At 37.0% G+C, this 23,800-nt stretch overlaps 1 protein-coding gene across 1 annotated transcript in view; it reads right to left on the minus strand.

Moving 5' to 3' along the window:
* Window positions 1–23,800, minus strand: part of LOC131075930 (histone-lysine N-methyltransferase, H3 lysine-9 specific SUVH4) — a 122,946-nt gene that overhangs the window by 35,327 nt on the left and 63,819 nt on the right. Inside the window, exon 11 of the mRNA XM_058012893.2 lies at window positions 10,691–10,850. Within this exon, the coding sequence (XP_057868876.2) occupies window positions 10,691–10,850 (160 nt within the window). The remainder of the gene's footprint in view (window positions 1–10,690; window positions 10,851–23,800) is intronic.

Here is a 23,800-nt window from a genome sequence, read left to right on the forward strand (position 1 = left end):
GCTCCTCGGGCTTGGTACATGAAAATTGATAGGTACCTCATTGATTAAGGCTTCTAGAGGAGTCTTGATGACTCAAATCTATATGTCAAAACCATTGGTAGTGATATCGTCCTTCTTGTCATCTATGTGGATGATCTGATTATCACTAGTAGTTCGGCACTTTTGAATCAAGAAATCAAACACAATTTGTGCCCATCATTTGACATGAACAACCTAGGGCTTTTGCATTATTGCTTAGGTGTTGAAGTTTGGAAGAATAGTGACAATATCTTCATCTCTTAGTCAAAGTATGCCAAGGCTCTGCTAGACAAGTTTTGAATGCAGGACTGCAAACCTGCGTCTACACTTACAAAGAAAGGCTTGAAGTTGTCAGTCAAATTTGATTCTCCTATTGAGAATGTATCTGCATTCAGGCAACTAGTGGGCAGTCTCATCTATCTCACCACCACTAGACCTGATCTCAGTTATGTTGTAAGCTACATTTCTCGCTTCATGACAGCCCCTACAATTGAACACTGGGCTGCAATGAAGCGTGTCTTGTGCTATGTCAAGGGCACTTTTGACTTTGGCATTCTATATGGCAGAAACAAAGATCCTAAACTCATTGGTTACGTAGACTCAGATTGGGCAAGCTCTGTTGATGATAGAAAATCTACATTTGGGTATGTATTCAATCTGGGAACAGGTGTCGTTACTTGAACCAGTAAGAAGCAGCAGGTCGTAGCTCTTTCCTCGATTGAAGCAGAATATCGGAGAACTATAAAAGCAGCTTGTGAGGCAGTTTGGCTTCGAATGATGCTCTCAGACATGTAGATGTCTCAAACAGGTCCTTCACCCCTCTTCCGTGACAATCAAGGGGTGCTCAAACTTGCCAAGAATCCAGCCTTCCATGAACGATCCAAACATGTTGAGCTTCACTATCATTTCATCTGAAAGCTGGTTGAAGACGGATCAGTAGATTTGTAGTATGTTCCAACTAAGGATCAGATTGCAGACATCCTCACCAAGTCTCTGAGCCTGAATAAGTTCGTCAAATTTAGGGGGCAACTTGGTGTAGTTGACAGATTGACCATTAAGGGAGGGTATTAGATTAATATTAGAGTAGCTTATTCAATGGTCAATATTGTATTTCTACTTAGATAGATTTCTTTCTATTTAATATTAGAGTATCTTATTCAATGGTCAATATTGTATTTCTACTTAGATAGATTTCTTTCTATTTTATGTCTTTAGTTTTCTGATTGTTTTATTAGGAAACAATATCTCTGTAATTGTGTATATATGTACATTGATTCTTCGAATAACATATGCAATTACCATTTAATTTAATTAACAATCTCTAATTGATTCTTTAGGATTTTAAACTGTGATCAATTCAAAGTAAACTGTTTGCAGATATTTAATTGCAGAACGATAGAGACATAAATAGAATGTAAAATTCAAACTGTTCTCAGATTCAAATGATAACAAATCAGCTTATAGACTCTCACTATTGCACATCCAATCATGATAGCAAATTAATGGATATATATAGCTTGCTGGCTACAGTATGAATTTGGTGATTATAAGACTCATTGACGAGGATCATCAAGCCCATATAATATTGAATTTCAACTCGCAGATTTTACCCACAAGTACTGTTGTATGGCAGGCTTCATTAATCATTTATTCATTCACTTACAGCAGCGATGAGCACAGATAACATCCCTAGAGTATGCACACCTGGAATCTGCCAGTTATGATATAGAAATGTCTCCAATGGTGGCAATCTGATGTATGAACTTAATGTTGGAATGGTTCAGACTGCTCTCATAACCAGTGACCTTGTATTTTTGCCTGCAATCCTTATCCCCAAATTTGAGATAAAGCTTCCTGAGGATCTCCAATGTAGCTCAGACACCTTCCTATATTGTTCGCTGCTGATAGAAGCTCAGACAATCAAAATAATGGCATAAGAAAATACAGCCAGGGTGGATGTCCTACCTGGGTGTTGCCTTTCAGGGGTTTTGTCCCAAAAGACCTGGCATTTGTGAAATGCACTTGCAAATAAAAACAGTTTCATCCTTGATCAACAACTCAACCTTCTTATATAGGCATTGCTACAAACAGGTCGGCCAAAAAACAATATTTATCTAATGATTTTCACTAAAGTCGGCCCAGAATTTATAAAATATTTAGTAATAATCTTTCCATATGTCGGTCCAGGAGCAATAATTTCATTTATTTATACTAATTTGCCGATTTGGGTACAAGAACCCGGTTCATGGGTTCGCGTAAAATTCTTTTTGCCCTTTGGGTTCGTGGGTCGGGTTTGTCCGTATATATATATATATATATATCTGTCTGTGTGTGTGTGTGTGTGTGTGTGTGTGTGCAAAAAAATTAAAATAATATTCAGAATTATAATATTAAATACATTTAATAGTATGCTACTTCATCATTGATCAATGCGTGAGGAGAACCCAACGATAGAAGTAGTGCTTTTAGGGACATTTTAAGGCTTTTGCATGCAAAAAAAGATCAAAAATGTCTGGTTTTGTTATGTTTTGGTGCTCAGCGCCGTTGGATACACCTGGGTTCGTACCTAGCAAACCCAGACGCTTGGGTACGAACCTAGGGTTAACCTGGTTCGGGTGCATGGACCAAAAGTGGCGAACCCGGTAACATATTTATTTATACATTTAATTTATTTCTTATTTAATATTTATTTTATCATTGGGCTGGCCGACCCAAGCAAAGATTGGGGACAGTACAACCTTGCAATTCCTTTCAAACAATGTTATAATCGAGTTGCTCGCTAGGACTATGATGTTTTGAATATTATTTAATGTTTGTATCTCAAAAAATCATGGAATGGGTGAAATGAGATGCCTATGATATAGTTGGAAGCACTTGCAGAATGCAATATTCATTGAAACAATTGACAATATTGGTTGTAAGGGATATTCAATGGGGTTCACATTGCAAGGGATGCTTGAACACTTGGCATGAAATAGAAGGGAATTTGTGGCAGGGAGTTATGTTGTAAAATCATCATTTGAAAAGTTGCAAGGCTGACTACCTCATTTAGGCACTAGGATAGTTGTTTTGTCTATTGCTGAGCAACTGTCCTCTTCTGTCTATGGGCATCTAGGTAGGTTGCTTAAGAACATTCTAGAATCTTGCATGTAGTTTCTAGACACATCATATTATCTTCCTGGTAGTTTTCCTTGGTTGGCTTACTATCCTAGTGGTTTTTACTTTGCATATTTTGTTATAAAATTAGCACTCAAGATATTAGTTTTATATCACAATTTCAAGCAAGGTTATGCTTGCAAAATGTAATTGAAATGACTATAGATTGACGAAGACAAGGATTGAAGGGAGAATCTAAGTGTATTATGTACTATCATATTGCAAACTAACACAAACATGTGGCTCCTTTCAGTCATGAGCTTTTTATTTTCACTTGATTGGAAGCAAGGAACATCTTTCTTTGTGTTGTGTTATTTTTAGCTGTAATGAGAGCTTTTGCTGATTTAGTGGAAATCAGATACATGATATAGAAATCATGGAAGGCAAATCTACGGATAAAATTCAAAAGTTCAATTAACATCAATATGAGCTATAGAAACTAAAGATGGAAAATCTATTGGTAGAAAGGAATCATTGGGTTGTAGTAGCTGAAATTTGAAACCTTCAATGCATGCGATAGAATTATAGATTTTTATTGGATTTTAAATGAAAAAATATGCACAAAAAGGAGGCATCTCATGCCAAAGCAAGAGACTAAGGCTCACAAGTCGTTGCCAAATTCCAATAAAATCACTTGCAACATGTTTTTTTGATTAATAATTAACTTATCTTTAAAGATGCCAAGCTATGCTTCACACAAATTCACAAATGTTTCCATGTTGCCTTTCAATACATATATATATATATATATATATACAGAGAGAGAGAGAGAGAGAGGCTCACAAGTCGTTGCCAAATTCCAATAAAATCAGTTGCAACATGTTTTTTTGATTAATAATTAACTTATCTTTAAAGATGCCAAGCTATGCTTCCCACAAATTCACAAATATTTCTATGTTGCCTTTCAATATATATATATATATATATATATATATATATACTTAAAGCTGCAGCAAATATCCTATCTAAAGAATAGAATGGATGAATGTGCACTTACACCTCCTCAACACCCATGCTTATCTATTATAGCCAATATTTTAAGTACAATTCAAAATGTTGCCTTGTGTAAAAAATTCTGTTACATCCCTCTTTACATGAATGATTTTATTTTGTTTTAGAGATTGTATTGTTCAATTTGCAGTTGATATGAACATCAGAGACATCAAATTATTGGCATGAATATTTATATTGATGTTGGCTACAATGTTTTATTTACTTTAAGGAATCTTCGATGGCTAAGATTCGGCCTAACTACCTTTTTCGTGTCTAGGTGGATGCAAGATAACTAACGCCCTCGGAAGGGAGGGAGAGTTTCTCATCAAGGAGAGGAATGAAGACCTTGGAAGAGGACGAAATTGCCATCAAGCCATGAACCTAGAGATAAGTTGGCCTTGGGTTAGAGTTTGTTGATTTCCTATGTCAGGGTAGTTGGGTCGTGACCTTGTCCGTCGGTTGGGTTTTGGTCTATCCCTTTAATCATCTAAATGATTTAAAAAGAGAGTACACACACACACACACACACATTAATAATGATTTTGAGCAAGGATTGAGTTAATGGATACTACGACTATTATAGCTGAGATATTATTATTATTATTATTGTTGCATATAGTCAAGATGGGGGTGGCGGGTGCAACGCCACCAGACCACCTCCGTAAGTAATAGCCAAGACCATAAGTTACATTGTGGGGTCAAGGCTTATTTATGAATGTTCATAATTGAATGGGAGGTTATCCTCATGACACAAGAAATCATTCACATTTTCTTGATACTGTGAAAAAATGCAAAGCCATCTTTATTGTCCATTATCATCATTGTAACAAGAAAAGAAATAGTAAATAAGGGACGAGAAAGGAGCTTTCTTTGCAGCTCTCGACTGCGGTCAAGAATCAAGCATGTTGCATTTGTCTTATGCAATATTTATTTAGTTACCATCAGAGTATACATTTGTTCTGTAATACCTTCAATCATTTCCTACAATATGAAAATATTAAAAATCAAAAGAAAGCTTATAATTAATAAGTCGATTGAATTCTTTTATATCTTATTCTCAAATCTTTATAATCATTCAATTGTAAGATCAGATGTAATGTAAATTTGTCTGTGAAAGAGAAATTGAAAAGGGTAGAATATTGTTTGTGAGATCATTAAGATCAATCACTTAAATGTTTATCGTAATTCTATGCATGTCAAATCCAACATAAATGCTCATGTCATTAATCTCTGCAAAGCCGATTGGCTCACATCAACTGGTCATAATGAAAGAAGAGTACTACATCTCTGCATGAATGTACAAACATTATCTTAAGGGTCAATGAGCCCAGATCAGTGCAGTCACACATACACCTTTCAAATAAATGAATTTAAAAAATGGATTTGTCTACATGATAACCAATGCATTGTCATTATAAATCAGCCAGCTAAGTCTTCGAATGCCAAATGGTAGTAAAGTCATGTTCAACTGAATGAAAAGACTGTTAATAAAATTATAATAATGTATCCATCAATTAATTTGGTTAGAAATCCTTCTTAATGGTCAGTGAAGATCATTTGGATAGTAAACTATTGAGCAGTTGGCTTCTTAGTGGACTAATGTTCCCCTGAAGGTCATTATTGGCCGCTAGAGTCAAAAGACATTAAACAATTAATTTGTCTTGTGAAAAGTAAAACAATGAGTTAGTTGGGCTCGAGAGTATGGTACAAGTTGGGTAAGAGTGGTGAATACTGACACCACGTTAATCGTGCTTGCAACTTTTAAACCTTGGCCAAGGTGGCGCAATGTTTTGCATGCGACCGTCGGGTCACATGAATCAGATACACATCCTAGTCAAATGGTCATGCTAGTTAGGAGGTACCTATAGTGTGTGACCGACTAGAGGTGTGTAGGTTCTAAACATGAGGCTCAAATGGCAACTAGTCCTAGACCTTGGTCTACACCCTCGTGAAGGGTAGGGCCACTTCCAAAAGATGGGTGTGCAGGGGACCGCCAGGTTTGTGGTTGGAGGTAAAGCCCTTGATGATGCTCTCCCTCTCCATAGCAATGCCAAGACTTGTAAGAGTGATTCTAGTTGTATAGCACACTTGTTCAATAATCTCTAATCCTCTCTCTTTCCTGATGTATAAATGCATGATTCTTGTTATTAAGTATTTTAATTTAAGTTAAGAAAGATTTACCTTCTTGCATTTCCAGTTTCAGATAAATTTAGCTAGTTTCAATTTATGAAGATCAATTGGTTAGTAGTAAACTACTTTCATCTGAAACAGTTAGTTTCTTCTTTTTTTTTAAATGCATATCTAGTTTACTTGTAAGGTATTTGTTTCATTGTTTTTAATTGTATTAGTATTAGCATGTTACAAATTCTTTCATTTGAAAAACAAGGAATTCAAATTTACCAACATAAATCAACTCATAACTAAGAGAATTATCAGATAGAACCTCTTTTGGGGGAAACTAAAGCATCAAATGAGGTTGTGCCTCTGTCCTTTCATTGGCTCGTTTTGATTGTAATTAGTGTATCGAGGACAAATCTACCAAAGGTTGTCCTGCAGTTTCAAGGATGGGGGGCATTTTGGAGACAGAGGGATGGGGACAAAACATCTCCTCCCCATCCCAAAAAAACTTTACAAATGTGGGAAATGTCCCCAGTACATCTCCTCAAGGTGGGAAGGATATCCTAGGACCAGAAATAGAACTCATCCAAAACACACAAAAAAAAGTTATGATTTATGAGGGGTCCACAAGGCCACCCAACATTAAAAAATAAATATTACCTCCAAAATCCTAAGCCCATATTAATTTTTTTTGCTTTCATTAATTATCATTTAAATTTTGATAAAACTTAGTTACGCAAGCATGAAGATGGAAAACTAAAAAGAGAGGAAGAAGAATAATGTAAAGAGTAAGAAGGAAGAAGTTAAGTTAATGACGCTTCAGATTTCCATTTTTCTTTGTAACAATTTTCTTTTTCATTTATGTTTGTTTACAAATAGCAAATAATAGACATAGGAATGGAATATTTTATTCTATTACAGAGGATGCTCGAGTTGCAAGAGCCCTTGTAGCTTATGATTATGACATAGGAATGGAATAACTAGAGGGAATCAAAGGCAAAGTAGGGTAAGTGGATGAAAGAGGTTTTGGTTAGTGATAGACTTTGGTCAAATGTGAGATACATCGCATTTTTGTAACCCATGTTTTCAGTCTCAAAAGCTTTGGGGATTCTAACGGAGGTGCACTTCAATAGCAACATAATTCAGCTAATCCAAAGCAATAGCACAACCATCTTTGTTTAGTGCATAGCTAAGTGATCAACATAGAAATAGGGAATGCATTCATTGAATGTTGCCCCATTATGTAAAGCAGGTGCTTGCTTGTATGCACACGCAAGTCTCATCCTCTTCCAAAATATGAATGCTTTTCAAAATTTTCAGTTATGTAGGAGAGTGTTGTGTGTATGCCTCCAACATGCACATTGCCATAAATTTATTTAAATCTCATCTTTGACTACATTTCTATTTTCAGTTAACGTGCATAAGTTTTGAAACTTCCAAACTTTTTAGGCAGTTTGACTCATGCAAGATAGGTTGCACTTTCAATTCCTAGCCTCCATCTATAAAAGAAAGGCAAGTGTGCGAGTGAGTTATTCATTATTCATTCCAATTTTGAGCAAGTACAATGTAGTTCCTTTCAAATATAGTGAGAACCAATTTCTAGCCCTCTTCATCTATAAAAGAAAAGCAAGGGTGTGAGTGATTTATTCATTATTGATTCCAATTTGAGCAAGTACAATTTATTGCATTTCAAACATAGTGAGAATACTATGCATTTGCTATTCACAATATGTAGATTGCATTCACAAATAAATAGTTTAATTTTCTAAGGATTCTGCTACCATGGTTAAAAAAATATAACACTAACAATCCTAGTCTTGGGGAGATCTACAAAAGTGCATTAATAGCATGCTTGGCTAGATGATGGTTGGCATTCAAGAGAGAGACCCCTACCTAAAGTTCTACCACAAGCATATTCATCCCATCATCAAAAAATGGTGGAAGAAGATGAACACCCCTCGACAAATAGCTACATATGCATTGAATCCAAAGTGATATGTAGAGAGAACAGGTAGAGTCATTCCCATTAATGACCATGAGGTAAGGAATAGCCTCATGAAAGGTTTTACAAAAAATGCTTAGTCCAAAGGAAGTTTCATTATTTAGAGTCAATTAGATAAAATCTACTAAACTTGATGGTGATAAGACTCCAACAAGGATCAGTAGGCATATTTTGGCACAAGAAAAGCCAATTAGTTGGTGGCAACTCTATGGACCTCTAGTATTATTGCACACTCTTCTCTCAGACATTTCTAGTTCCTCTACAACTTAAAGGAGCGGGTCCACATATAGCTTTATCCATTTTCTTACAAGGTACACACTTACCTCTATGAGAGCAAAAAAGCTTCTTGTTCTACTAAGTACCTTGCATTTCATTGATCGCAAAACACCTAAGTAAAAGCATAGCTCAACATCATGGTGGGATGTAGAACCTGAAAATACACAAGAAGTTGATGAGGAGGCAATCGAATAGGTTGGACTCGCATTCCAAGATAAGGATACAATTCGTTCCAATAATTCCAATTATGAGGAGTTCCCCACATGTCCGATGGATGATGACTATGATTCTAAGTTTGTTGCTCAAACTAAACCCAGTTGTGGATGAATTTTTGGGCATTCCCATTTTGTCCTTTTGAGGTTTTTCAACTGTAGATTCTACTTGGGATTCTCAGCTCGTTTGTACATTCAACATTCAAACTTTGTGATGCTAACAACTACCATGATATTCATATAAACCATTTTGATTTATCAAATTATCATTAACTTTTACAGTTTGACAACTGACATTGAATAATCAATTATCAACTGCATAAAACGTTTTAAATTACGTATTTTAATTTGGACATTTTGTTCAAATTATGGTAGAAAGAGAAAAAGAGAGAGACTTGTCCCTGTACCATCCCCAAAATTTAGGAAGAAATTTTCCATCCTCAAAATGCCATCCCCACATACCCCCCAAACCTAGAAACTCAAAGGAACACCAGTTGTAATGCAAAATGGAGAGAAGTGGCGCACGAATGGAGCAAGTTGAACCTTCTCAAGAAGCAACTAAAGTAAAATATTCTACAAGATGTGAATGTTGTGTTTATGATCTTCCATTTCTTAAGGTTTGTCTTTTTTAGAAATGAGTTGAGCTGAACTCTTTTTTGATGTTTTTGGATATCAAAAGATGAACCTTGACCTAATTTTAGATTGTATATTGACATGACCTAATTTTAGATTGTATATTGACATATGTCATGATGATTCAGTTTCAATTTCAAGTCATTTGGAAATCATTTGCCCAAGTTATTAAAAAACACAGCAGACTATTTTTTTTCATTTCATGTGATAAAACAAATGATTTTTGCTATGAATTTTGTGGATGAATGGAAATATATGTTATTATGGTACAGTTAACATTCCAGTGATTTTAGCTTCATATGACCAAGTTTTGGCAAAAATCTACTCAACTGTTTCCAAATGTTTTTTGAGGTCATGTGATAGAATTCTCACCTGAAACTAATTCTGCAACTTCTGATACATGTTAAGAAGAAACAAGTGAATTTCAGGTTAATTGGATGCCACGTGAAGATTTTATGGATTCTATACTTCTGCCAGCTAGCTACTAGGCATATTTGCCAACCTTTTTGATGATTGTTTGACATGTACTTGGCTGAGAATATAAATTGAGTAATGTCTTATTTGTCGGTCCATTACTGATTATGATAACCGCAATTAAATGCCACCTAAGTTTTAGCTAGCACAATTTTCGTTGGAATGCCTCAGAAGCCATTCATAGACAAGCAAAACGCAACCACATTTTCAAAAACAATGTTTTCAGGCTGTTGAAAGGGATGAGCTCAAGTGATATGATTTTAGAGCTTCCAAAGTGAAGTGACAAACTCAAGCTTCCATGACATGAAAAATTGTTGAAATTGGATGAAATGCCTCACCCAACTTGCAGAGCCTGGCATATCCCAGCAGAAAAGGCCAGTTTCTAGACCCGAGTAATTCAGACGGAAGAGATATCCCTCGGATGTGGCATCTAAGATGATGATCACAAGTGGAATGCACCAATCAAATCAAACATAAATATATTTTGGTTTCTTTCAAATGTGAGGCTTGATGGTTTTTAATGACATATTCACAACTTTCTTAAAAGAAAATAATCAATACCCATATAGATCATGTGTGTAGTGCTTACCAATCCTACTTTTTTATAACCTACTAAAAATCTAAATTCAAGTTAACCTATGAGAGACCTCACAATAACTAGAAGGTAAAGATGTCTTAAGTTGTTTCGAGTATATATCCAATTGAAAACCCTATATAAATTCCCTGCATAGCTTATCAACCAAAAGTTCCAAATCATACAGCTAGAAACAAGTCGTATTGTGCACAAAAAGACAATCTTGTATCTAACCTGCCACCATCCCTCTGAACATATGGGAAATCCATCCCATTTAATCTCGCACAAGAGCATTTCCTTGGATCAAAGCATTCACCTCTGCATTCACAACCTTTTGCCGGTGGTGGTAGTTCAATACCCTCGGCAACCTTGATACTTTTTAAATATGTAAAACCTACAATTCGAATTTCATAAGAACCTTGTTAATCCTAGGACGAAAAGAAAGAATTATATTAACGTCCACCAATGACCAGAAAAAGTCAACTGCTAACACTTAAAATCAAGAAACAAGTAAACAATAAACATCAATTAAGAGGTGCCTAAAGCATCTCTAAACTGAATCCGCTTAGTAATTCATGACTCAAGTAATGACAATAAAACAAAAACAAAAACAAAAACCACAAAGCACAAAGCACAAAGCCTTATCATAAAATAGAATATTTATAAATGTGACTGCTTTGTAGAACATACATTTTTTATTTTTTTTAATAACAAGTACAACAAAAGGTGTGCAAGCCTAAAAGCAGTTAACAGTGAATGACCATAACTATTGTAAACCAAAGGACATGATACCACTTATAAGAGGCCTCTAATTGTTACCATTTGTCAATCTATAAAAGATTTCAAGTACAAATCACAACGGTGTGTAGTTCACTCATAGTCTCAAGAAACTGCATCCCCATGAATATATCAGCCCCTATCCTGACATCAAGAAAACATTTGCAGCTTCATATTCAAGACCATGAAGGTCTTTGTATTTAAATCTTCAACCGTTGAGTCCCTGTGATAAGATCAGTTCTTATGTTCACAGCCTTTTGTGTATATTTCTCTATAAAGTCAGAAGAGCAATTCTTTAATTAGGTGAGCATCTTTGTCGTGATCTATAATTTCTTGTTCTAGATGCATTCTAACATTCTTGGATGATTCAGTAGAAACTCTGCTATGATTCTAGACCATAGTGACCAGGGAACGGGCTCTGGTTTTGTTACGGGAGGTGGGGACAATTGCTAGTAAAGAATTTTTCAAAAGAATGGGAGACAGGTGCTTAGAAATGGTAATGATAAAGATCTATTTAATATTTAAATATAGAAAATATATATGCATATATGGCAATGCAACTTCAGAAAATGTAAAATGGTCAATAATTTACAATTTGACATTTTAATGTACAGAATCAAATGTCAATAGAAGTGAAGATCAATTATATTGATATTTGACAACCATTATCATGACATATATAGTTAATTTTAATATCTGAACTATAATCATCTTATGATGATATATAGGAACCAGGACAAGAATGCCATTATTTAAAAACAGAGTACGTAGATAGTAAGAGATGGATGTATTTTCATTCAATTGATAAAACTTCGGTGTGTTTAGACATCATAAGCCTTTTTATTGTTTTTCTTACTAGCACACCTTTGATACTTACAAGAAAAATTTCTACTACAAAAGACTCATTGACTTTCATTCAAAAATTAGAAAATGGCAAATATTAATGTATTTCTTTAATCTTTTAGCTTTTGTCAACCAAATATCAGCACTTGAAGGAAAAACAGTGTTCCATAGGGACGCATCCCTCCCAAAAGAACTTGCATCCCCTATAGGGGGATGTTTTCTGAGACTTGGGGACTTGGGGGGAAACGTCCCCTCACAACACCACCACTTCGCCATCTCTATCAAGGATGCCGCGGGGTCGCTTGCTAAATGGCACATGCCATTACATACTAATTACAACCTTTAACTTCGTGAAAACTAGTTGGCCTTTCACGGGGCACTCACAGAGATGTTATATTGCATATTTTTCCTTGAAGATTTCAATTCACCTCTATTTTTCTATCAGCAACCCCCTCCCACCAACGCTCCGTCGTCGTCCCCTCATCGTCCCCAAATTTAGGCCCTTGGTCCTTGGTTCCCCAAAACCCATCCCAACGTCAAGAAACTCCATGGAACTATGGGGAAAAACAAATAAAATTCATATGACATATCTAAGAAACACTTGTATAAAGTTTCCCAATACTTAAGAGAAAATTCCCAAAGACAAACACAAACACACTTCATCTGAAGTTTGTTGACATCTAGAGATGTACCCATGTGTCTTGAAAACAAGGACACACTTATGCTATGGAAAACGAGTACCAAGGGGGATACGAGTCTCCAAGTAACTGTTGTTTTTAACTATTCACTGCTGCAACTGATGACGACACAACTAAAAATAAGCCAATAATGATATACATGAAATGCTGAAAAATTAATCTTGGTAGAAAGCTAGATAATGCTAAGAGTTTTAAAACCACAAAACAACATAACTTCAATATTTGCTGGAAAATAGATTTATATGGTACAAAGAAGTGAAGGGCAACTTATCTAAGATGGTGCAGATAGCAACACACGCCAAATCTAGCACAGTCTGGAAATTGTCTTAACAAAACTGAGTTGTTAGACCATTGTACTAAATCAAAAGATAACACGAATCAAGGACTCTCCTTGTCTACAATCTAAAACGTTACAGCTCGTGTTCTTAGTGCATGTGCATATTTCTCTTCAAGTTGAGAATAAAGCATTTCAAATGAGTTTGCAATCAATTCAACATCATGTCTTGGCCATGGTATCCAATCCCATGGTCTATATGTGGTATAATTCTTTATTGATTCAGTACTAAGTAGCCAACTTTGCCCCCTCGCTTGCCGAATTCGGATCCGATTCGCACCCAGTCCCGGGCACCGGAGGGGTACCACTCCGGTGCGCCTGTAGATACTGACAAGGTTTTCCAAAACGGCACCCAATCCATCTAGATCGAATGTGGTTCAAGTCCAGCCGAATCCACATGAACCCGACCCAAACTTAGACACCCAACAACAGGTTTTTAAATATTTTTTGAGTTTGAGTTTCACTAGGTGCTCTCCTCAACCCTTAAAGTGACCTCCAAAACACTTCAAAGACCAGAACAACTTCATTTTTGTTCATTTCTTTTGCAAATAGTAAATTTCATTCTAAGAGGCTAAGAACAATTTTTTGCTTGTTGGATTGATAAAGGGAGTTGAAGATTGATCTTTGAGCTTCAACAACAATTGCATTCTCATTCCTATGCATTTGCAACTCTTCATTGGCAGCAAAGAAAATCATAGAAGGATTTTTTTGCAAAGAGGTAATTTTAAAAAATAAAAATTCCTCAATTTTTGTTTTACAAACATGAAAAAAGATATTTGTTTTGTTTATCTAAGTTTTTTCCACTCTTTTATGAATGTATCAAAGATTCAAAAGAGCTAGAAATCCTACATCTATTTTTTGCATTCAATTTTTAATTTTTGTTTTGAATGTATTCACAAAATTTCTTGCCATAGGAATCACAATAGCAATTAGTTCTACTTCCACAACTTAATCTAAATTAAAACAGAACCAAATTCTCCTCTATAAAATATGTTGAAATGATACAACCAATTTCAGGTGGTGGGGGCTACATTTGGAAATGCAATGGATATGATGTACAATATTCTAGTCATATTTTCAAGTGAAAGCCCATTTGTGTGGAACACCTAGAAAAGGCATCAAAGCTTGCCCTGGACTGAACAGTGTACATGTGCCATCAAACACAGTGATAAGACATATTATGGAGCAAGAAGCAGATGAACGAAAAGATCGTAAATTAAATCAACCCTTATTTTAAAAAAGAACAAAGGGAATGCAACTCCCATCTAATCTCAATACTGTGATGGAAAATCACCCATTTTTTGCCACACCTCATCTACAAAGTGAAAAACCTATTGTAATCAAAAAACCAAAGGAACCTTTGGAAACTGAATTTCAAATTGAGTAAAGACATTGCTGACCAACATGTAGCAAGATGTATTTATGCAAACGGGTTGGATTTCAATGTTGTTCACTCGCCATATTGGAATGAGATGTTGAAAAAAGTTAATGAAGCTTCAAAAGGGTACACAGGCTTGAGTTATGATGTGTGTGCCACCTTATTCAAAAAAGAGGTCAAGGTAGTTGAAGATTCATCTAAGTTGTCGGTTCGGGTTCGAAGAACCGGTACGCCAGTACAGCAAAATTTTGAAAAGGGGTTTGGGTTCGTTTGGGTTCATTAGTATAAAAACATGTATATATATATATATATATATATATAGAGAGAGAGAGAGAGAGAGAGAGAGAGAGATGCAGCCTATAAGCATGAATTAAGGTTAGCATGTCACATAGCATCATATAAATAACAAAACCAACATAAACTTATAATCATAGCATCATGATCATACCATAGCAATATCATATACATCAAGTTTAATATCAAAATGACAAAATATTCAAGTATCATTGTTTCAACTTTCAACAATTATTAGTTTAGTTTATTATTATTATTTTTTCAACAATTATTAGTTTAGTTTATTAATATTCAAGTATCATTGTTTCAACTTTCCCCTTGCTTGTAGTCATGTTGCTTGTGTGAAATGAGCAAGTTAATGTTTTAAAACTCACTTTTCGGGTTATATTTTAATTTTTTATGTGGTGGATTTCAAAAAAAAAAAATTGCAAAAAAAAAACACCATTTTTGGGCCATCAGACCCTTGGGTTCGACCTAGTTTGAACCAGGCCTGTGAATCACGGACCCTGTCCGGACCACAGGCGGACCGGACCAATACCAACGGTCTAGGGGGGCAAAACCTACAACATAGAGATTCGTTAAAGTCCACAAAGGATTCATGGATTGAAACAGGTGTGTCCATTATTTGAGATAGGTAGAAAGACTCAAAAAATCATCCATTGATCAATGTCATAGCAATGTCCCCTAAAGGGGAAATGTTTTTTAGAGTTGTGGATTATGAGGGGCTACTAAAAGATGGACAATTTATAGCTGATATGCTCATCACAACCATTGAGGCAATGGGACCCCGTATCGTTGTTCAATCATAAAAAACAACGCAAAGAATTATAGAGTTGTTGGGTTGATGGTTAAGGAATGATATCAACATATCTTTTGGACACCTTGTGCAATCCATACAATTAATCTTATGCTACAAACGATTGGGGATAAAATTAATTGGATCAAAGATGTATATGCAAAGGCTAAGGACATCCAGATGTTCATCACAACCACCACATGTCTCAAGTAATTTTTAGATCATTTTCAAAATTGGAGTTGTAGAAGGTAAGTGAAGTAGTATTAAATTTTACATTATCATAATTTGATTGTGTATTCTAATTCTTCTTTAAAGTTTTGTTTTAAATTTTAATCATTTTTTTTAATACAAATAGGTTGCAGAGACACGTTTCACCTCTAACACAATTGTCTTGAGACGACTTGTGAAAGTTAGAGAAGCACTTTCTAACATGGTAATTAACCAAATTTGGTCTATATGGAGGCAAAGCGAGACTAACCAAGCAATAAAAATCAAGCAAAAGATATTAGATGGCTCATGGTGGGATTGTATGTAGTATCTCCTTAGTTTTACCAAGCCTATTATGAGCAAGATTTTCTATACTGACATGGACAGGACTTACATTGGAGAGATATATGATGGCATCAACGCAATGCTTGAAAAGGTGAAGCGAATCATAAATGTGAAAGAGCAAGACCCTAAGGAGCCTACAAACAAGTGCATGCAATTGTTGAAGAAAGATGGGACAATATGACCACTCCATTACATCTTCTTGGCTTTGCATTGTCTCCAAAATACTACAATAGTTAGATTCTTTCTGTACCAGGAAGACTTCACCCATTTAGAGATTTTGAAGTGGCTGAAGGGTACAAGGCAGCAATCCACAAACTCTTCCTTGAAGATGAATTGAAAGATACAGTCACAAGCAAGTTCATTGATTTTGTGCACTCAAATGGTCAAAGTATTGAGGCTCTTCATCATAGGTTCTTAAAGGATACTTATAGTTGGTGATACTTCCATGGCCACTTTTTCCAACACCTACAACCCCTTGCAATCAAAAAAATTTCAAAAGTTTCATTTATAGTTTTTTTTTATAATGTATAACTTTAATACTTTACTTTGTCTTCATAGGCTGCTAGTTCATCTGCATCTAAGAGCAATTGGAGCACATATTCTTTCATCCACTTAGTAGAGCATAATAAATTGCACTCAAAAATAGTAGAGAACTCAGTAGAGAACTCTTAATATGTTATAATTAATACAATAATATAATAATTATACTATATAATATATTAATATAGTATAATTATTATTATATTATAATAATATAATCAAATACAATAATACTATATTATTGTATTTGATTGTATTATTATAATTATAATATTGTTATGCATATCCACTATTATTTATTTTCTATTGATAATCATGAAAATCATACATATCAGTCAAAATACTGCCTCAGAAGGTATCCGAATCATTTACAACAAAAAGATACTAAAGAAGAAGGAACAAGACAGTAATGTATAGTAAGTCTGCCATAATTACATATCTAGAGATCTGAAAACTTCCTAAATATGCTACTGTTTACAACTATGCAATCAACAAGGTTGTTGCCATCTAGACAAACTGGAACTCCCCATCAATGGGGACAAAGGAGACCTCCAACTGGATCCACGCTATCCAACCGGCCTGCCCCTCCATCCACACTAGCACTATGTCCTCATGTATCTAGTCCAGGTATGGATGAACCGCCAACTGGGCGATAGGGAGTTCAACTAGTTGTTGTCCTTCTACATCTCCTCTACGAGCTGACAGATCTCTCATGAAATTATGTAGGGCTGTTTCAAATTCAGAATTGGTTGTGTCCTTCCTGGACCATGTGAACTCATGGGACACTTCCCCCCTGAACAGCCTAACTACCCCATCTATCATGAGGTCTTCAAATTTCTTCTTGTTGACTTCAATCACCATGGAGACTTGCAAAGAAACATCATAAGAGATGAACCTCCTCAGAGACTCAGTAAGAGATCTGGATCTACAATTAAAAACACAAGCATTCCTAATCTTCCATATGGCCCATAGAATATTGACAAATGAAATAAACCAAAAACTATTGCTAGATTTCCTGATATTACCAATAGAGCCACTGCTGACATCAACTACATTAATATTATTGCCCAACTTAAACCCAAACATGGCCCAAATTTCTTTAGCCAGCAAGCAATCAAAGATGATGTGACGGACATTATCAAAAGTTCTACAACAAGAACAAGAAGAGATATTGCCATCAGCCTGACACATCGGAAGCTTATTAAGCAGCAGTTTCCAAACAAAGAACTTCATCTTAGGTTCTACAGGAGAAGACCAAAGACGGGACAAGATCTTGCTCCAACTGCCAATGGGTAGAGGGGGCCAAGTATGTGAAAGGTGAGCAAGAACTTCCTGAGATTCAGAGAGGGTGAGGTAGATGGTCTTTGGGGAGACTTTAGATAAAGGAAGATCGGAGAGCCAAGTATACAAATCAACAGAGCCAAAGTCTGTGCAGATCAAGAGGGGGCTTGGGAGAGGGTCAAGAGCAGAACAGACCACGGTGTAGGTGCATTATTGGGAGGCAAGGATACTAAATTTTCTCATCAACTCTTGCCAAGAAAGAAATCTTACATCTTGAAAAATATCATCAAACACACAAATCCTTTTCTTTGCCCAAGCTCTGGCTGAACACCCTTGAAGCAGAGCTAGAGGCCTATCCTTATGTAATAGATTTCACCAAACAAATTTCTGCCCCCAAATAGTACTGTCCTTTTTTAATATATCATTGTTACTAATGTAACTTTTAGCCCATTCCCAAGCTTTCCAAAGAGAATTAAAGATAGGAGAACCCATTGGTTTCACTTCAAAGTTCCCTGCAACCAAGTCACGAAATGGTAGTCCATTTAAGATCCATTTATAAGCTAAAGCAATACCTTGGGTTTTTAAGTCCTTAGTCCAATGCCCCCCTTTTGTTTGCTCATAATGCACCAATTCCATTTGACTGCATGCCTTTTCCTTGCTCCCTTTCCATTGGGCCATAGGAAATCTCTAATTAGTTTCTAAATGAAAGAGAACTGATAGTTACTGAATAGCCATGTTGATGAATAGAAAAAATTGTATGAGGATAAAATCTTTTGGCATATCTGAAGTCTGCCTACCATAGATAGATAATCCGTGTTCCACTTCCTAAGCTTCTTGTCAATCTTACTCTTAACCCACTCCCACATCTCCTTCAGGTTGGGGCTAATAGCAAAAGGGATGCCAAGTTATCTCACTTGGTGATCTGGGCCACCCCAGGAGATAGAGTATTTAGCAAACCAAGGAGGAGGATGAGATTGCCAACTCAGCATTATAGACTTGGGGAGAGAGATTTTGCGCCCTGAAGCCTTACATAAGGTCGAGAACTTCATCATTAGTGATTCCAAATTGTTCTCTGATAAGTTGAGAAGAATGGTTGTGTCATCAGCAAACTGAACATTCAGGAGTTCCGAATTATTAGGCAACTTTATCCCCAATACTTTGGTGGAAAGGGAACAATCTCGGAGAAGGTAGTGCAGGGCATCTGCTGCTATGACAAACAAGGCAAGGGCAAGAAGACACCCTTGCCTAATTGATCTAGACAAGGTGAAGATATTAGATTTTCTGCCATTAATTTCTACACAAGCTAAAACATCCCTTAGTAGTGTTTGCACCATCTTGCAAAAGAAAGGAGGGAAGCCAAGACTTTCTAGCATCCTCAAGACGAAATTCCATTCTATCCTATCATATGCCTTTTCGAAATCAATCAGCAACATTGCCCCATTTTGATTGGATTCTTTTGCCCAATGGAGGGATTCCCAACAAGTAATTAGGTTTTCCAAAATGTATCTCCCTCTAATGAATCTAGTTTGGGTGGAATTGATAATTTTGGGAAGGACCTTTACTAGCCTGTCTGTGAGGATTTTGGCCATTATTTTGTAGGAGACATTTAGAAGGGTTATGGGTCTCCAATTCTTGATAAGGGTTTTATCTCCTTCTTTGGGAATTAGCTTGATAGTGCCATTGTTAATCTTACAGCCTAGGGATCCCTGGTCTATAGCTGCCTAATATAGTTGCAGCAAGTCTTCACAGATCCAATCACAGTTCACTTGATAGAATTTTGCTGACAGTCCATCAGGTCCGAGGGCTTTGTCTTTCTTCAGGACTTTGATGGCCAGAGCAATCTCCCCTAAAGTGATGTCCTTATCAAGCATCTTTGCATATTCCTCCTCAATCCTCTTGGGCATAAGAGCACAGACATTAGAGCATCCATATTCAGTCCCAAATCCTCTGAAGTGAACAATCCCCTTCCTTGATCGAACCCACCAACTCTTTAGCCTCTTTTTTCTTGAGGAAATTAAAGAACTTAGACCCCTTGTCTCCATTCTCCACCCAATTAAATCTAGCTCACACCTTGGCCCCCTGAATCTTTTATTTTGAAAAACTCTCAAGGAATATCTGGTGACCCGGATGTGAAAGGTTGCCTCAATGTTATTAGGGTGTTTTTGAATATAATCTTCTTCCAAGAGTTGGTTATGCAAGTCCAGCTCCATCTTCCTGCCATCCATAGCTTTTTTCTTTCCTACAATCTGGAACAGGGCTTTCCAGCTATCAACATTTTGATTCCATTTATCAATTGCGTTCTCAAAGGTTGGGAACCAAGCATTGTATTCTCTAATTAGGAAGGCCGCATGAGTAACACATTCATCTTTGAGCATGCCAACATTGAGTGCAAAACAATCTGAGGGGTGACGGTTTGTGATGAGGGATATAAGGGGGTGAATAGAGATGGCAATGGGATGGTGGTTAGACAGGGTGTAGGGATGGTCTTGACACTGACATTATCAGGCCCAGAGATCTCATTGAAGGCACTCCTATTAAAGTAGAACCTGTCCAATCTGTTGTAGATCCTTTTAGACCCCTGTTGATAGTTACGCCAAGTAAACCAAGTGCCCCCATACTCATGTTTCCTACCAGCTATAGTATCCACTAAGCTCTGCTTATTAATCATCCTATTCCAATAAAATCTCTCATTTGGCTTCCATTCAAATTTAGCTCCTCCACTTTTGTCCTATGCATTTTAAATCATGTTAAAATCTCCCCCAACAATCCATGGGATATCTTCCAATTCAGCAAACCACTTCCATAATGAAATGCATTCTCTGTGGTCATTAGAGGCATATAGTGAGATGATACCGAAAAAGGTACTATTGAAGTTGATCTTGAGCCAAACAGCTCTATTGCAAAGAGAAATACCCCACGAATCTACAAACTTGGCCCACTTGCTAGACACCAGAATAGTTGTACACCCCTTCCCTTTGTTGTGCTTAGTGCTAAATTGAGTGGCCTCCTTCCAAATACATTTCAAATTGATGTCTAGAGCAAAGTTGACTGCTTTCAGCTCTTGCAGCATCAGAAAATCTACCTCTTTCCTTATCTGAGACAATCTTTTAATGACATATTTTATGTCCGAGGACTCCAATCCCTTGACATTCCAAGAGATGAGATGCAAGGTCATAGCAGCAAATTTAAGGGGCAGTGTTCATTGGGGTTCTGAAGGACTTGTAGCATTTTGGGATGAGCTTCTTGGGGGGGCCAAAACTGTTCTTTTTATTGGTTTGACCCCAACGATCTACCTCGGTGTTTTTTAAGGCCAGCAGATTGATCAACCCCTAAAGGGGAAGCGATCTTCTTCTTGGCTCTCTTGCGGGGCTTGCGAGTCTTCTCTAGACAACTCTGAAGTCCAATATCAGACATAACTTTTTCCAACATACATTGAGCAGAAAAGGGGGCATAAGGCACAACAGCCCATTGCTTCCAATCCAAACCTTCCTTGTTGAATCCCCTGTCTGTAGCAGAGGCCCTCGTTTCTATGGCATTGTCAACAATAGCATTCCTAATGGTGCAAGAGAGTCACCCACAGGGTTCGAGCCCTCGCTCCTATTAGGGTTACTCGAGAACCTGAAGGGAAGAGTGCTTGAGGGCTCGACAGAAATCAAGATAACAATAAGCGGGACCTCAAGATTATAATCCCTTGTGATCTCAAAACTAGCTTCATCTGGGTCCTGAGGATTAGCCTTCAAGGAGACCTCAGACACCACTTGCTTGTCCCTATTGCTCCTCACTTTAGGAACCTCATTAGCACTACTAGGAGTGCGGGCTTGGGCGCCTGTAGCCTTACCCCTAGCCACAGAAGAAGCGTTGTTGCCAATAACATTAGCAGTTGTGTGCTTGTTATCTTATGTGAAAAGTTTCTCAATTCTATTTCTAGTAGCCGCCATGCTCCTTAATTTTTGTAAAACCAATTGTTGAGCATTCAGAGGGAGGGGAGGGGGCGTTGATTCAACCGAGCAGCCCAGCGAAATTGGAGGGGGGCGGGGGGGCGGAGAGGGAAAGACAGAGGGAGAAGCAGAGTCGAAAGGTGAAGCACAACTGGAGGCCGAAATGGAGGTGGGCAAGGAGGGCAAAGGGGAGGAGGTAGGGGCCAAGACGGCAAAGCCATTAACAACTGAAGGAGGCGAATCCGCACGGAGATCAGAAGGGGGCTTGGGTTTCACAAGGAGCGAGCATTCTTTGTGGAGGTGTCCATCCATTTACAAACAAAACAAGCATTGAAATCCCCTAAAAATTTAACAGGGCAAGAAAAAGACTCCTCTTCGAGATCAACAACTAGTTCACTGGGTAAGGCGATACTAGGGTGAATGGCGATAAGCATCCTAGCGTCTAGATGAGGCAAGAGAGTAGCGGAATTATCAACTCTCAACACATCACCCAGAATAGCCACTGCTTGAGGAAGAAGGTTCCAAAAGAAAGGAGGAACATTTTGAACCAGGACCATCTAGGGCACGACACTGCCATGACATCTTTTTTGTCTCGGTTGACCAACTTAAAGCCCTAAAGCAACACTTCCCACATTCCAAAATTGTTTTCTAACTACTTCATACTGATGTTTAGGAGAATTGAAGAAAATAATGAAAAGCCCTCATTGAATCATTTTGCAAAAAGATACAGAAAACCCTAGTTTCTTCCCCCATTTATTTTGGAACAAATTATTAATAAAATTGCATGAGGGGAGAGCATTCAAATCCAAAGCCGTAAAGAAAATAGCAGAAGTCTTAAGTCAATTATTTTCTAGATCAATAGCCTGTGCCATAAGAGAATTAGGTCTAACTGTGAATTTAACAGGAACAAACCCCTTACCTTCTCCATCTTTGTCGAGGTCGAGGGGAGCCATTGGTTGCAGGAGAAAGGCCATGTCCGAGTGCACACCGAGCCGATCAATCAGGGCATCTTTGAAGGATTTGTTTGATGGCAGAGAAACTTCACCGCCCTGAGAATGATGCGTCATCTACAAGAAACAAAAGAAAAAGCGACCAACGACAACTAAGGGCATAGCAAAGAGGGACTGTACAGGCCTCCAGTAAATGAGGCTCGTCTGGCCCTCGCGTCGATGAGGGGCTCACACACATGCAGAAACCCTAGCACGAGTGAGTTGCAGAGCCTCCGCCTCCCCTTTGTTTCCGATTTTAGCCTTCTATTATTTTTATTTTTTATATTAATATTATTATTTTTATATTAGAATATTATATTATTAAGCTACTCGTGATGACATCAGCCTGGAATCACTTGAACTCTTGCCTCAATTGTTCTAACTAAAATGGCGAAAATCATGGATCAAGGGTTTGTGATGATGGGTGCAAGAAATTATAGTCGCCTAGATCCAATTTTCTATTTGCAAGGGCATCCCCCTTCCTGTTTGTCACGTTGCTATTATCCTTGAAATTTGTTTGGAAGATTTCATCGATGACAGGGAAGAATAATTGTAGAATTGTGCCCTAACAAAAATTGATAGAAATTGTAAAAAAACCTTGCAGAATCGTGCCCTAACAAAAGTTGACGAAAATCGTGAAAAATCCTTATGAACATATTGCAAAAACATTCTACCGGTAATTGTGGGTAGAAACCCTCATAATTCACGATTAAACTCAAAAAATCTAGTAGAAATAAAAGAAAACCGATCAAAAATCGGTACTAAGCAAAACTATAAGGAAAAAATCATGTGTTTTATAGGGAAAAAGTTGGGAAATTCGTCAATTCACTATTTCCCGATTTTTTGGCAATTTATGCTTCTATGGTTTGGACGATGAATATTTACCGTACATAGTGGTTTTGTCATTTATATGATGCTATGTGA

Source organism: Cryptomeria japonica, chromosome 9 (assembly GCF_030272615.1).
Source record: "Cryptomeria japonica chromosome 9, Sugi_1.0, whole genome shotgun sequence".
In the NCBI taxonomy this organism is placed as follows: domain Eukaryota; kingdom Viridiplantae; phylum Streptophyta; class Pinopsida; order Cupressales; family Cupressaceae; genus Cryptomeria; species Cryptomeria japonica.